Below are 16414 nucleotides of genomic sequence, written 5' to 3'. Positions count from 1 at the left end.
ATAAAATTAACCATTTCTGTAAAGTGTCACGTATGCTTTCGTGAAAAGAGAAGTACGTTTCTTGTCGCTCGCAGGATTTAAATCTTAACCTACTTCTAATAATTCGTCAAAGTGGTTTGCTACCAAAGCGATGGCGATATAAATTTTATTAATATCAAAGTTCCCAAGTCACAAAGCGGACCACGGATAAAGCACCGCCCACTACATCCGTCCCGTCATCCTCACTCCGAGGTTAGAACTTTGTTGACGAATAATAGGTATTGGGTATTTCAACTCTCGCGCTTGTTAGCACGAGCTCTTCAAAAAAGACTGAGTGAATGATGTAAAAAACCGCATTGCCAACATTTCAACACCGGCTTTTAAGAATGGGATTCTCAGACGGAGTTTTTCTGAATCTGCTTTGCAGGGTGGAGTTTTTACTATTGGTAATTATTATTTTAGTTTGGGCGTCCACAAAGACGAGGGAAACTTTATTATATCAATGAAAAATCGCATTTTTTGGCATAAACCCAAATAAAGCTAAAAATAATAAAAATTGTTATCAATAACAAGGAGATAAATTAGTATCGTCGATTTATTAAAAATCGCTTCAAATTATCGCTTATCCGGTTAAAAACGAGACTGTGGGCCGCTTCCTGATAAACTTTTATTAAATTCGTAATAACATCGGAAAACGTATATAATGGCGAAATGCAAAAAATGTTAAGATTTTTATGAACACATGTTCCGACATCGTGACAATTCATTAGGTATTTTAATAATAGTTTATCAAGAAATTTATCAATTCATTCGTTAAGGTGCTGCAATCCCATTTTTAACTGGATAGCGAATAATTCGAAGAGATTTAATAAATAAGCAATATTTTTTATCAGCAAATTTTCTCCGTATATTCGTGACACTGAACATGAGTACATAGTTATTTTAGAATTGAAATTAAATCAATGATTTTTTTTAATCAATTGTAAATATTGATTTAGAAGTTCTGTGGAGGTTTTATTCAAGTTCTATTATTATATCATTATTCGCAGTTGCTTAAAAAAACTTAAATAATAACAGAACTTAAAAATCAACCTTGAAATTTGACGAATTGTTCAAATTCTGTAAAACAACCCTTAGCGGTAATCATTATATATAATATTTAAATTCAAAATTCACGACGCAAAAGTAATTAAGAATATAAATGCATAATGTTATACCTAATAATATCAAAAGCAATATGAATATTAATGAAAAAACGGTTCATAACCTAATTAATATAAGTTTATGTAATTTATTCCCCCAAATATTCACAGAGAGGTTTGAATGGGTCAAAGCAATTAATCGATAACCTATTCAAGCCCCAAAAATAATTTTTTAAACGATCAGCGTAATTTTTTCTAGGTTCAATTCGCCTCTTTATTAATTTTGCGAATTATGACAACACATATCATATTCCGTCGATCGCATTGAAAGGCGTTATTAATCTCTATATTTAAGGCATTATTTATATTTAATTCACGAACTGCTATTTTCCCACACGCGCGCTGCAATAAATAGGGTGGCTACCAGTCGAAAGAAAATCATCACGCGTATTGACGATTCTAACCCAAAACTGCCCTAAATCAATATTTCACGTCTTTTACTACATTTTATGACTCTTTTTTATGTATTTTAGAGGCAGTTTTTATTTATTATTTAATTTAAATTACAGCACAACACAAGCACAAGCTGGTGTTTGTGATCATGGACAGCTAGACTTAAGTTTCGTGCTAAAAGGCTAAGATTGATTTAAAATATGTTTTAATTTAAATTTAAATTATTTTTTAAATACATCTACTTGAATTTCAAAATGGTTTTCAAATTGATTGAATGAATTAATGAAATGGAAGTGGAAATTAACCCACTTCCAAACATCCGATCGAGCTGAAATACGGCAGATAGACTCGTATAGATTTGATGACAATGCATTCAACTTTTGGTGATACTCGTGCACACATACGCTCGCATACTCGATTTTTGAAACATTACAGCATTACGAAATAGATGTCGGTGCAATCCAATTAGGATTTGACTCAGGCGTTAGTTGTGTAGAGTGCACTCCACGGGGAAAAAGGTTCAATCTTCAGTAAAAATTAAGACTTTTTTTTAAATTCACAACAGTCGAGCCAGTCTCTGAAGGGGAAGGTTCAATCTCGTTCAAATAAAAAACTAGGTCGTAAAATAGATATATTAAAATTAGGACAATTTTCAAATGAATGCATCCGGAAAACAAGTGATTCAATCTTAATCCACTAGCACTAATACTATGTTTCAGAGTTTTGCCTCTGCTCGTGTCTTTCGTGGCTGATTTAAAAACTGATTGATGTGTGTTATGTTCTGTTCCGTGTACGTGAAACTATAATATTTGTAACTATTACCAAATAATTTGACATGAACTCGAATGCTTACTCAATAAAATTTAATTGATATAAACAAATTCACAGAATTTAGCGAACGGATAGCGCTGCAAAGTTGGTTATAATAACTAGCACTACGGAATCAACAGATGCACGGCTCGTGGCGTGATTATTTATAACATCGTGGTTATAATTTTTAATACATTTATAAAGAAAGCAATCAGAAGAATAATTCTTTATAAACAATGCGATTCTATGAATTAATTTGTGAATATTCAAATGAAATGTAATATAACAGTTTAATTATTATTATTACACAATGTGCATTAAAAATTTCGTAAACCTACGATTTGATTACATAAATGTCTAATATTGTGTTATAATTGCCTAATAAAATATAACTACTGGGAAGTGGCGTTGAATTGCAACAATATTAACACGAAGCTGAGCAGCTCATTTGTCTACCATAAGGCATAATGTTCATTTTATATCAAATCACATTCCACGTTAACGTACGTACATAACAAGGTTTATATTCTTAATAACTGCATTAAAAGATTTCGCTTCCCCGTATAATGCCTATATTAGTATTATTATATTGTTTCTACTGAAGTGAACATCGATAGAAAAAGTAATATACACAAAGGCATATTGTGAGGCTACAGATACTGTGTGATTATACATCAAATTACTTATAAACAATTCAAACACCGTATAAAAAATATATCGAAATCAGTTTTTCACAGTTATTGTAGGTTGCTTCAGTGCATAACATTAAATAAATTTCATAGTCTGACTGTGCCAGCTGTGCCGTCGACAATTGCGTTCAGTTTATCCACAAGCGGAGAAAAATGAGTATTGCCAATTTATTAAAAAATCTCTTCAAACTATTGTTAAATCGGTTAAAAACTGAATTTTAGTAATCACATATCGGAAAAAGTATTCATGCACCTACCTTGATAATATACAATTACAAAATGCGGAAATATTATGATTTTTATGAACACGCGTTACGAGATCGTGATAATACATTCGTATTTTAATAAACGTTTATTAAGAAACTTGCCATTTCATTCGTTAAGGATCTTTAAACCCGCCTTTTAACCGGATTACAAATAATTTGAAGAGATTCTTAATAAATTAGCAATATTCAACATCAGTTATTTTTCTCCGTGCATTACAAACTATCTACTGACATAATACGCATGTACAGAGGGAGTTATAACTTCTCCCTACCAATACCTGTAACATTGAATAGCTGTCTCACTCTCGTATATGATCGTTCCAAGCTCTCTTAATTGAATAAATAATTATACTTTCAGATCCGTATATGTAAAATGTATATACTGTAGTTGTATATAAATATATTATGAAAAATCCATTTCATTACTTGAGCGGTAGAAACACAAAAGCAACCCTAACATTATCTCTACTCGAAGAATAATAATTGCATTTTGCTTCATAGTATGTAATATTTTTGTGAATAATTCTAGAGAAATATTGATCTTATAACAAGTAAATAATACTCAATTTGAGTGAACTAGCTCACAAAGTTTCAGCGATTATTAACAGTTAATTTGTAACATTAATTAATAAGATGTGTGTATATGAAAACATCATGTATTAATTACGAAAGTGGTGTGGTCATTCATTACGTAAGTAGGTACATTAAGAATATGAGCATGCATTCATTTTATATAAATAAATTTGTCTAGTGACGAATATATTATTTAAAGATATTTAATTCAACAAGATCGAGTAAACGCTAATATAAAAATCACAGTAGTTTAAGATCCCGGGGGTTTACACACTCCGAGAATCTTTTTGAATTCCATCAAACTTTATACAACCGACTTCGGTTCAATATCTTATATATTTCCTCAAACTCTAAACAGATGGAATGTGTCTACTGTAATTGATATCTAAAGTTCTTTAAACGACTGATTCGATAATATAATTACATTTCTTACTCCTTAGTAAATTATGTAAATCTGAAACATTTTAATGCAAGGAAATGGAATGAGTGGTGAGATAGCAGATATCACGTACTTTAAAAAACATAAGCATCGACATATTTTTATAATTTAATACAACATTACCTCCATCTTAACTTTACTCAGTGGCGGCTCGTGACTTTTGGGTTACTAGAGTGCTAATATTACAAAAAATGGCTTAATTGATGTTGTTGTAGCTGAAAATGATTTGTTTTTTTTTTTCGAAAATTGATTTTTTGTATGAAGATTTTCAGGAATTCCGTGCGGCGCACGGCTATACTGAAATTTCCTGAAAATCTTCATACAAAAAATCGATTTTCGAAAAAAAAAATAAAAAATCATTTTCAGCAATAACAACATCAGAAATGCCATTTTTTATAATATTAACACTCTAGTACACCCAAAAGTCACGAGCCGCCACTGACTTTACTTAACACTTTACTTAGTAACTAGTACCTTACATATATATACTGGAATACAAGTCAACAATAGGTAAAGAATGTCAATGTTTTATTTACAACTCTTATAATTAAATATTCCTAAATGGTAAAAATATTTACCATTTACGAAGATACAACATACTTCAGGAATGAGACTTCAATATATCCATTCCAGCCATTGAATTATAATTTTACAAAACCAAATTTCTATCTTAACTTTTTCAAACTGAAACTTATATTACAATTAAACTTTGCTTGACGTGCCTGAGATTTGTACATGGAGAAAAATGACTTTTGCTAATTTATGAAGATGTTCTTACGAATGAATTAAGACGTTTTCTGATTATTATTATTTTAGTAAATTACGAATATATTATAATGATGTAAGAACACGTTTTCATGAAATTCCGAATATGTTTGCATTTCATCATGATATATAATCAAATGCCTTGATATCATAAATAAATGCAAAAAAAATTGCATTGTCATGAACACGTGTTCATCAAATCATTAAAATACATTCGTAATCAGAAAACCTCTTAATTCATTCGCAAGGCCTGCAATCCTGTTTTAACCGGATCTACCAATAATTAATAAATTATTAATAGTCATTTTTCATTCACCTAAATCTTGCATTAGGAACCCAAATTCGTATGATGTTTGGGGCCAAATTTGGTCTCCTAATAATTAAAGGGTTAAACATGTACTTAAGCACAAGGCAAATTTGGTTTGTTATCTGTACTTAAGATGATGTACTTAAGATTAAGACTTTAATCAAAACATAGCTAACAAATTACGTGGAAGCATATCGAACTTTAAAAATTAATTCAATTCATTAAAAAAAATTAAATTAAAATGATTCTCTCTGCACTTTGCTATCTCAACTTAAACGAAACAAAATTAATGCTACAATTTTATTTACAATATTTGATTACATTATATTAATATGATTTTGTTTTGACTTTGAGTTTAATAAATGTGAAATATATCGAAAGTGATTAAAAATGTATTATGAATATAATGCTTACGTTTTAAAAACTTATTTAAAAAGAGTCAACTACTTTCGAAAAATAAACACAAAGTCTTAGAAATTATAACCGAATTCTTAAAAGTATTTTAAATTTGTAATAGCATGTTTTAATTTCTATGTGTAATTAAAGTAAAGTAGATAATACGTCCGCATTGCATTACATTCAGTATCGTTAATTTGTAGTACGCGCTTATCTTCAATATTATGTAATTTTTTGTACATGTTTGAAAAGTGAATATGTTTAAAAAGTGGTAGTAAATTTATGTTGAAATGGTTGTAATAAATGTATGAAAGCTATGAATAAAGAAGTTTCTATCAATTTCGGATTTTAAAAAATGTTGGCGTCAAAACACGTTCGTGTCTGTAGTAGGTATGTAAGAACGGTTATGCGGCCTTTTTCATACAAAACTTTTTTATTTGCGTTCGAAATACCAAATCATTTTTTTTTAATCAACGCTTTAGCGTATATCTAGTACGGATATATGTGTTTTAAATTATGATTCATTGACCATTAATGCATTCGGTGTTACACTTCTTTTTTAGTTAATTGTAACTATTTAAAAAACATAATATTTCCCTATCTACTGTGTTTTTAATATAATTAAAAATAAAATTAAACTTTTTAATAAAAGCCTTTTTTTGGCAGAAATTTTAAATTTACGTACGTGAAATATGTGTTCCAATGTATATCGGTCGTGTGTAATATAAATTTACGCCCATCAAAATGCTTTTATAATTATTTGTTTTTTTTTTCATTTAACATTTCATCACTTTTTTTAGTAAATAGAGCATTTAAAAAAAAATAATTATCAAGTACTCACAAATAATTTCCAAAGTTGCCTCTGGAAATACAAATTAATAAAATAGTATATATTTGTACTAGATATTTACTATACCTTCTGATTAAAAATGTTTGGTTGGGTACTTTGTCCTCAAATCCAAATTTATTTTTCGTATGAAAAAGGCCGCCCAGCCGTTCTCCTTGTGAATGTACGCGAAAACGAGCAGATAAAAAAAAACAAAGAAACAAATTAAATTGCGCATTTACGCATTATATACGATAATGTTTAAAAATAAACATTCTCCTTGCAGATTGAGCGATGACTCTACCTACAAGAATACGCGGCACAACCATGAATTTGTCAGGGCAGACAAAAACTGTGTATTCATAATACAAAGTTAACATCTGCATGTTGAAAGCACGGTTGTTCTAAAACTGTTTTTATGTCTCTAAAAATACATTTTTTTATAACTGCGCAAAATTAATGAAAATAAAAAAATAAATTTTTTAGATACTTTCATAATACCAATATTATTAGCTTCAAAGAACGACGTCAAAAAATAATCAAAACACTCAGTTTGCGCGTAGGATTAGATGCAAGGTTAGTTCTTAAGAGCCCTAATAAATGTATATTCGTATGTAAGGAGAGACGATCGACTATTTACATAAAGGTTGGAAACATAGCTCATATAAAACGCCCATATTTTATGGCAGACACGAATTTCAGTAAGATACCTAATAAATATTCTCATAAGTCGTATGAACAGTATTAATTAAAGGTAGAAAACAAATTTATACAATTTCCTGGTGTCAGGACAAAATTACACAATAATTACACTTACTTATTACAAATAAAAAAACATAATTTTATAGTTTTATATTTCGGGGTGTTAAGTTTGCTTAATTAATATTTTAGTAATTCCAGTAGGTGTAATTTAATGTGTAATGAATAATCAGTGTAGGTACTATAGAGACGTGAAAATCACGTCTGTGTAATTTTTCCTCTATTGTATTTTGTAACTTAACTAAAAAAATTAATATGTTGTTATATACTTTTAACATTTCATTGATTAACAGCCACCCTTACAGCACGTTCATAAAAGTGTTGCACAATAAATTATTTTTTCAACCATTTTATCTAATTGCCAAAAATCAGAATTATAACCATTGAGGATACACTCAATGATTACAACTATGTCACCATAACACAATTTATATTCGTTGAAAACCAGTGATATAATTAGTTGACTAAGCTGTTCATTTTCAGTTACTCTGCGTGCAAAATAAAATAAAAATCAATTGAATTAAATAACATTCAAAATGTCATTGAAAATATGAAACACATAAATACTTAAAATAAAAAGGTAACGGTCGCAACTGAAACTCCACCCTAGATCCTTTAGTCTTACCAGGACCGCCATCTCTACCAAATGAGTTAACTAGACCTTATTAAATTCAACAGTAAATGTCAGTAAATCATACATTTATATATGAAAAAGATGTTACTTAAATAGTTCGACCCACTCGTTGTTTGAGTGGAACAACTTTTGACGTTTGGCGTATACAAGTATGTACCTTCAAAGAGACTCAAGAATAAGAATTTCGTGCAATGTATGTACTTTCCACATTCTTATTCTTGAGTCTCTTTACGATTGGGAGCTGCCTGGATTGGAGAATCGATACCCTGGATTCAAACCCCATTTGCGACTGTTACCATTTTTATTATTTGTGTCTGTTTCATATTTTCATTGGGAGCTGTTTTGATATTGTCTTCTTCAACCATTACAAATATTACAAAGAGGTTTGTAAGTTTAAATAAGTTATCCCTAAAATTAAAACCAAACTCGATAGAAGTATATTAATAATGTCAGCGGTGGTAAAGTTGTATTTCTGAATAACCAACTTGACTATTGGAACCTATGTACTTAAATAATCGATTAAATCATACATTTTATCGTACTTTTATATGAATTTCACCGCTTGTGAGGAAAACAGTCAAACGTTTGTTATTTTTTTTATTAGTTAATAGACGAGATAATATTTCCCCCCTGAGGAAATTTCCTGGTGTATAATTAATATAGTTGGTTAATTCTACGTAGAGCTGGGTCGATCAATCATTTTACACGACCCACTGACGAAGTGATCGGATCGAGAGTACCCTATCTTTGATCGAGTATTTTCACACGTGCCATGCCTGCCGCCATGATGTCGAAAGCACCCGTCGTACCCGAGACCGAGTACCCTTTACCCGATCTTTGATTCGGTAGTTTGATTTTTAGGTAAATGATAGCCTATTTAAGATTTCATGAATTTCAGATATTTACCATTTCTATTTATCAGTCGCGAGAACGAGATGCCCGGTCCACAAAATTCACACATCCATTGTCGCACGCCGGAATCCGTCATGGGACACGGGAGCTGACGACCGAATCTTTTTTGAAAAGTAACCCGATCGCTCATTAATGGTTGTAGATCAGGTTACAATGAGCGCGTATTCATGATCGACCCAGGACTAATTCTACAATCTAGACCCTGGCTTTGATTCACCACATTTGCTTTTTATATGTATTCGAAACACGGAACCTTTTACCTCGAGTGAATTAACATTTTACCATCATTTAGAACGATTGTTATAAATATATTAAGATGCGTTTACTTCGGCGCATAAAATTTTGCAGTATTTATAATATATTATTACACTCTGGTGTGAATTAACATTAAAATTATTTAGGACAAGATATATTTAGTGCACGGAGTGCCAAGATATTAAAAACAATATTACAATTAGTTAAAATTTATGAAAATTCTGTATAAGAGTCAGAAATGCACCGCATATTGTAAGTGTATTGTGAGGTTGGAGGGAATGAAAGCATGTCGAAAACTGCCAGGCCATTACAATTAGATCACTAAACACGGCTAAAATCATTTTAAGCTACTATTCAATTCTGAATGGCGGTTATTTGACGGGACGATACTGAAAATATCTACCATTGCCATTAACAAACAATGTACAAATTGATTCACGAATGCGGATCTACAGGCTACCTCAAGAGTTGCTTGTTTAGTGACAGATGGCTATTGGCATCCCGATCCCGATGTTCCCGTTTATCCAGTATTTAAAATATTTCTTATGATTTAAGCAACACAATATAATACTGTTGATCAATACACGGTGTTAGAAAACTCTTAATACCCACTGGCGGGAAACTGGTGAATTTACATTACAATTAGAGTGGAATTTGTGGTATTTTTTTTATTTGAGAAAATTGATTCCGAATTTTTAAGGTAAAATTCAAATAAAAAATTCAACTATCGAAAATATCATATGTTTGATGTCTTTTCATATGCCTCGAAGCGTTGATCAGGTTCCAAAAGTTTTTTTTAAACCCTTAATTTGCAGTAAATATTTATTTATTTAATATCAACGGTATAAATATACCATAAACAATGATAACATGTCACAGTTAAAAACGTAGAAATATTTAAAAAATAAGAATTACAAATATATGTGGCATTTGATTGTGAAATGACATTAGAGAGTAAGTAAACAAGAGATACAAGTACATAAGTTTCTATAGTGCAAATAAGGTAGAATTAATTTAAATTAATATTGATTGAAAAGATTTGATAGCATAGCCCTCTTGTACCTACCTTGCGTGCAGTTAAATAGATTTGCCACATCTGCGTATCTATTACTAACTTCATGCAACCTAGGTATAAGCGAGTGTTTGGAATACTCAGTCCTGATATTGTTGCATTTAAACAAAATTTTAGAACGAGTAGCTCTCGTGGGTATATGAAATTCAATGAGGTTAATTAAATCAGGACTGTCTATACTACCATTTACAATTTTGAACATAAATATTAAGTCGGATATAATTCTTCGATCTGAGAGTTAATATTGTAAAAAAATAGTTATATTGTTTATATCCTCAGATCGATTTTTTGGGGTACTCTATGTGGTAAAGAATGTGATGTGGATTCACCAGTTTTCCGTTTGTACCTTCTACGAGTTTCTAGACACCGTGTATATGGTCGAAACTTATTCCAGGTGTAGGTAAAAGTTCTGAAAGTGGCCGGGAATTAAATCTGTCTTGTTTGCTATTAAATTCGATAACTGCAAATATTAATGAAGGTTGTACTACGATAAAAAATATGAAATCTGAAAGTAATTGTTCAGAGTTTTCATTTAAGTCCGTTTTGCAAACATCACCCGAATTATTTGCCCTCGGCCACCTACTCCCGTCTGGACTATCGAGCGTTGAGACTGAGCCAGAATTTCGCAATTTCCCGTGGATTTGCTTGGCTCGCGCTCTCAAGTGATGCAATGTAATATATTATAACATCGATCCAACGATAATAATGCAAGAATCGGTATCGAACAAGACCCGAGTGAGATTCCGTGCCGGTAAAGCCGCGCACGACCAGGACAGAGAGACCAATATGGCAGAAAGTGTCTGAGATCAATTGAAAGCCATATTATAATGCGTTTAACGTTCCTTCGGTCAGAACGCGGCTTAAGATAGGTATAATTCATTTTATCTTAACCTACTTCGAAATTAGCTAGTTGCGCCGTAATATTACGCTGAATTAACGATAATAATATACACATTTATTTCATATTTAACAAAAAGGAGAACTTTACTTAGCTACGATTAATAGGAAGTCGAAGAGATTTTGAATTTGATAGATGGTAGAATTTTATTTGTTTTCGTTATTTATAGTGCACTGAAGACGGTAAGGCTGGCCGCATACATACGTTTTTCGTATTCGATTTCCGAATTCGTTTTCCGTATTCGGACATCCGAATGCACGGAATCAGTAGAAAATACATTAACTGCCGCACACGTTCGTATGTACAGATTCGTATGTACAGATAATAATCATTAACCTACCATTTTTGTTAGCGATTTTCACCGAGAGGAATGTTTTTTTAGTAACCACTAGAAATACCAAAATGTCATTCAGTTTGAACTCATTAGCTCCTCATGTCAATCGACTATCAACAAACATGTCCCTTCGTCTTTCAGGTGTTATTATATAATATCCTTTTCATGTTATTCGGTTATAGTAACACAAGAAACTCCCATGTAACAGACTATACCGTGTATCTGAAAACATTCAAACATCCATGTTACATATCCTAATATCTGTAAAAATACAACCACCTACCAAACTATGTTATCTTTCTCTTTTGAGGTTTATCTATTTCCTTTATATAATATTTCGAGTTAGCTACGATTAATAGGAAGTCGAAGAGATTTTGAATTTGATAGATGGTAGAATTTTATTTGTTTTCGTTATTTATAGTGCACTGAAGACGGTAAGGCTGGCCGCATACATACGTTTTTCGTATTCGATTTCCGAATTCGTTTTCCGTATTCGGACATCCGAATGCACGGAATCAGTAGAAAATACATTAACTGCCGCATACGTTCGTTTTAGTTCCGAACGGAACAAATTCCTTACGCACGTTCCGAATGCGAGCCGGCGCGTTCGGAGAAAACGAATGGAAAAAACCTAATGACGTCATGTGGAACGCAGCTATTGCATACAGTTTGTTTGTGCCGACGCAAAAGTACGGAACTTTCCGTTCGTAATACAGTGTTGCCAACGGATCTTGGCCTAATATCGCCGTTTCTCATACATAAGGTAGCGTAAAGTAGCCGAATTTGCTGTTAGGTGGGACATATTTAAAATTGATGTTTTTACGTGAAAATAAAAATTTTGTGGGGGGGGGGGGGGCTAGAGAATTTCAAAAAAATAAAATTTGTCCCCAGAAAATAAAAAAAAAATTCATGGGGAGGGTGGCTAGAGAATTTCAAGAAAATATAAAATTTGTCCCCAGATAAATAAATTTCATGGGGGGGGGGGGGTGGCTAGAGAATTTCGGGACATGTTTAAAATTGATGTTTTTGAAGTAGCTTAATTGGCGACCAGTCGCCTTTTAGATTTTTTCGGCGCCGATTCTCGCTCTGAGTAGCCTAAATGGCGATATATCGCCCTTGTTGGCAGCACTGGTACTGACGTTTATACATTCCGAATGAAGAAAAACGAACGTTTGCGCTAGTCTCACGGAATTCCGAATACGGAAAACGAATTCGAAAATCGAATACGGAAAACGAATTCGAAAATCGAATACGGAAAACGTATGTATGCGGCCAGCCTAAAGCTACAAATAAAAGGTTTACCGCCTTCGTAGCAATCGGTTTAAAGCGGTATTTTCGAATAAATATTGCATATACACCGTAATTCAAGATCAAACCACGAAATTCAGGGAGTGATTCGTGAAAATTATTATTACTTTATTATTGAAGACAATATTAGTAATTTTTAAACGAAAATTTGAAACAGATAAATCAGAAAAATATTCGGTCGCATCTAAGACTTGTTCCAACCTTATTCCAAAAAAAAAAATTATGACTGTTTTTTGTAAAATATTTTGCACACATGAGTTAGTTAATACGACTGACACTCATAATCTCCACAAGTAAAAAAGTAAACTTTGATCAATAAAAACAAACATTTGTTCTTGGCTTATAAAGAATCCACCCACGAAATTTCGCTAAACGCGGTGTCTTTATATCATGTACTTCCCTAAGGATTCTAGTCCCTGAGACTTCGCGGTATGAGCTTTAAACGCGGTATATATAATATGTATTGTATAATATATATATCATGTACTGTGTATCTGGAAGTCTCCAGTTTTTAGTCTCGCTTGTCTAATTTAGGGGGAGGCCATGACTGAGGCGTGCGGCACGTCTTCGCGGGATTCGCGGGAGTCGCGCGAGTCGCGCGAACGGCGGGGTCATTCGGCCGCCTCGTGCGAGAAGTGCGCGCCAAGGTCGAGGTGCGCGGCCAGGTCGAGCACGAGCGCGCGCAGAGAGGGGTGCGCGAGCAGCTCGGCCTCAGGCAGGGCGGGCGAGGCGCGCGGCCTCTGCTGACGCCCGCGGAAACCGCGGTGCAACCGCAGCACAACATCGCAGAACACGTAACGCACCAGCACCAACCGCAAGAAGTCATCACCGAAGAACTGCATGTAGGCCACATCTGCAAAGAAATACATATTTAAATTAATTTTAAACTCAGTATTCCCGTTTAAAACATAAACTATGACTACTTGATGAAAGAATTAAAATTATTATAACTCCCAGATTGAAGAATTATATATAACCTCACTGAATTTCATGTACCTAAGAGAGCTACTGGTTCGAAAATCCTTTTTAAATTTAACAATTCCAGAACTTATGGATGGATTAATAATAGATACACATATGTGGCTAATCTATTTGACTGTACGAAAGTTAGGTACAAGGGGGCTATAATATTTTTCTATCAATATTAGTTTTCCCCTAAGTCTAATTATACTCGTATAATATATTTGCTATGTCTCCTACTTTTATATCGTCATCGTTTTACAATCAAATGCCACAGTTTAAAAATATATATTTCTAAGATTTGATTATGCCTGTATACTGTGACATGCAATTACTTTTTATGGTAGATTAAATAAATAAAATACATTCATCTTCAAATTCAATCCATTTTCCTAACCTAACAAACTCAATCATCTTTTAATGTACATCATAATATTTTAAAATGGAAACATGAACGCCTATACAACTGTCACAGTAGTATAAGATATTTTTCCAGTATAACACTTAAGCAAAGAACGGCTACGCGGTATTTTTCAAACTCAAATTTGGATTTGAGACCAAATTACAAGAAGGAACTGAAAATATTTTTTCTCAGTCTCGGATACCGCAAGAGACACGATTCCAAATCTTCAAAATGAGTACACCGTGTTCATACCACAAAAAAATCATACCAAAAACTTTGAAATGTGGTTATCGTGATAATCAAAGAAACAATTGTGAGTTTTATTAAACAAAGCAATTTTGATTACCAACAAATGCAATAAAAACTAGCTTTACTTTGCGAGTAATGCACGTGTTCGAATAACAAAATGAGCACCCCGCATTTAAAATCTTAAATAAAACAGCTGACCGAGTGGGAAGAAATAATAATTATAAAGGTGTGTTTATACGAACGCTTTGTAAGTCACACAAAGATAAGATTTTATTTATTTATTTGGGCGCTTATGAAAAAAAGTTTTCATTTTCATCCCCAAAGATTTACGGTATTAACGTGGACCCAAAACCTCCTAGATCACAAGACCGAGACACTCATTCAAAACAGCCTCATAACTTTCAAGGGATTTTACAAAAAAAATCTATTTACTCTTATTTATTAAAACATCTTAAAATGTTTTAGTTAGCTTAAAAAATAAATAAAATACATTTTTTGAAGGTTCCCCTAAAAGTCAGGAGGCTGATTTAATTCAGTGGCACAGCCTTGTGGTCTAAGAGGTTTTGGTGGAACACGGTAAGAGAAGAGAACGGTAGCACTAACCAACTCTGCAGCGCGTGAACAACCTGGAGGCCTCCGTGATGAACCGGTCGATGTAGGACTGGCAGCGCTCCCAGTGGTGGATGGGCACGTTGGTCAGGTTGCAGCAGTAGCAGAACGCCGTCAAGGGCGAATGCAGGAACAGTGTGAACAGCGAGCCGTTCTGGATTTGATCTGGAAATATTGTGGTTAAACATTAATCTTTAACATCAATATTTTATTCATATTCAGAATCTGTGAAGGTTGAAAAAAGCTGTTACATAAAGAAATTACACAGACGTGGGTTTTAAGTGCCAGTATCACTGCCAAAACAACACACTGGCAGAATTACACATTAGACACGGAGATAATTTCCTAACCTAACATTCGTTTTTTTTTTCACATTTGTAATTGATTTAGCACTCAGTTTTTAACGTGTTTAATTCCATCACATAATTAGATAGGTAAATTCTTTCCATGTGTAACTCGATAAAATGACTTATTCGAAGCATTTTCGGAAGTGATTCTGGTATTTTTTTAAACTTATACACGGTGTCCAACAAGTCGTATTACAACAGATAAACAAACACAATTTTTTTTTTTACCTTCTCTTTTTTTTCGCAACTAAAGGGTTAAAAAACTTTAAGAGCAGGGTGTACGCCTTGATGCAATTCAATAGACATTAAAAAACTAATGTTAATCTCCAAGTCCCCGATATTTTTCAAATTTGGTGTAGTAAATTCCAACTTCGGGTTCGATTTACTTGAAAACGAAAGCCAAAATCAAAAAACTTATACCACAAAATCGAATCCAAAAGTGATTTAGATTCAACAAGATTGTGAAGATCCTTGAAAATGACTTTTGGACAAAGAAATTTACAATGTTTCTCAATAAAATTATTTATAAATAATAATATAAATTATATCACACCCCTTCAATCAAAAACCATTAAAAAATAGCCGAGTTCAAAGATTGTAACAATGTTGCAACCTAACAAAGATTAAAACTTTTGCTATGTATATTTTCTTCTAGATACTGCTTTATAATTTTCCTATCGTAATATTTTAACACACTAACAAAAAAATGAACACATTAAAATAATCTTACTTAAACAAAATTAACAGCCAAAAAAACTCTGTCACATTTTTTTTAATTCACACACAAAACCATGTACAATGTGACCTTTGGACGGGGAACCCCAGCAAGGTCACATTTTTTTTCGACTTTGGAAATAAAAAAATTACACTACGAGTTTCCGGACACCGTGAATATTTATTCATTTTTATTTATTTATCATCTCTTGTTAAGTACAGAGTAGACGCATGAAATAAAAGTAGGTTCCTCTCGTTCTACAATGACTTTTGTAACTCATCAGGATTGTTCTAGCAAGAACTAAAAAATAAAAA

The 16414-nt window shown here is 32.6% G+C and overlaps 1 protein-coding gene across 1 annotated transcript in view; it reads right to left on the bottom strand.

The window, feature by feature from the left end:
- Nucleotides 1-12771: 12771 nt before the first annotated feature.
- The window catches only part of LOC149409430 (protein SCAI), a 75091-nt gene continuing 71448 nt past the window's right edge, over nucleotides 12772-16414 (bottom strand). The window contains exons 8-9 of the mRNA XM_089649759.1: nucleotides 15033-15203; nucleotides 12772-13670 (exon numbers count right to left, since the gene is read on the bottom strand). Of these exons, the coding sequence (XP_089505885.1) occupies nucleotides 13429-13670; nucleotides 15033-15203 (413 nt within the window). The 3' untranslated portion in view covers nucleotides 12772-13428. The remainder of the gene's footprint in view (nucleotides 13671-15032; nucleotides 15204-16414) is intronic.

This window comes from Hesperophylax consimilis, chromosome 31 (assembly GCF_061612785.1).
Source record: "Hesperophylax consimilis isolate HC1 chromosome 31, BYU_Hcon_1.0, whole genome shotgun sequence".
In the NCBI taxonomy this organism is placed as follows: Eukaryota; Metazoa; Arthropoda; class Insecta; order Trichoptera; family Limnephilidae; genus Hesperophylax; species Hesperophylax consimilis.
Note: the sequence above shows the minus strand (reverse complement) of the source record. Positions and strands in the feature narration are given on the sequence as shown.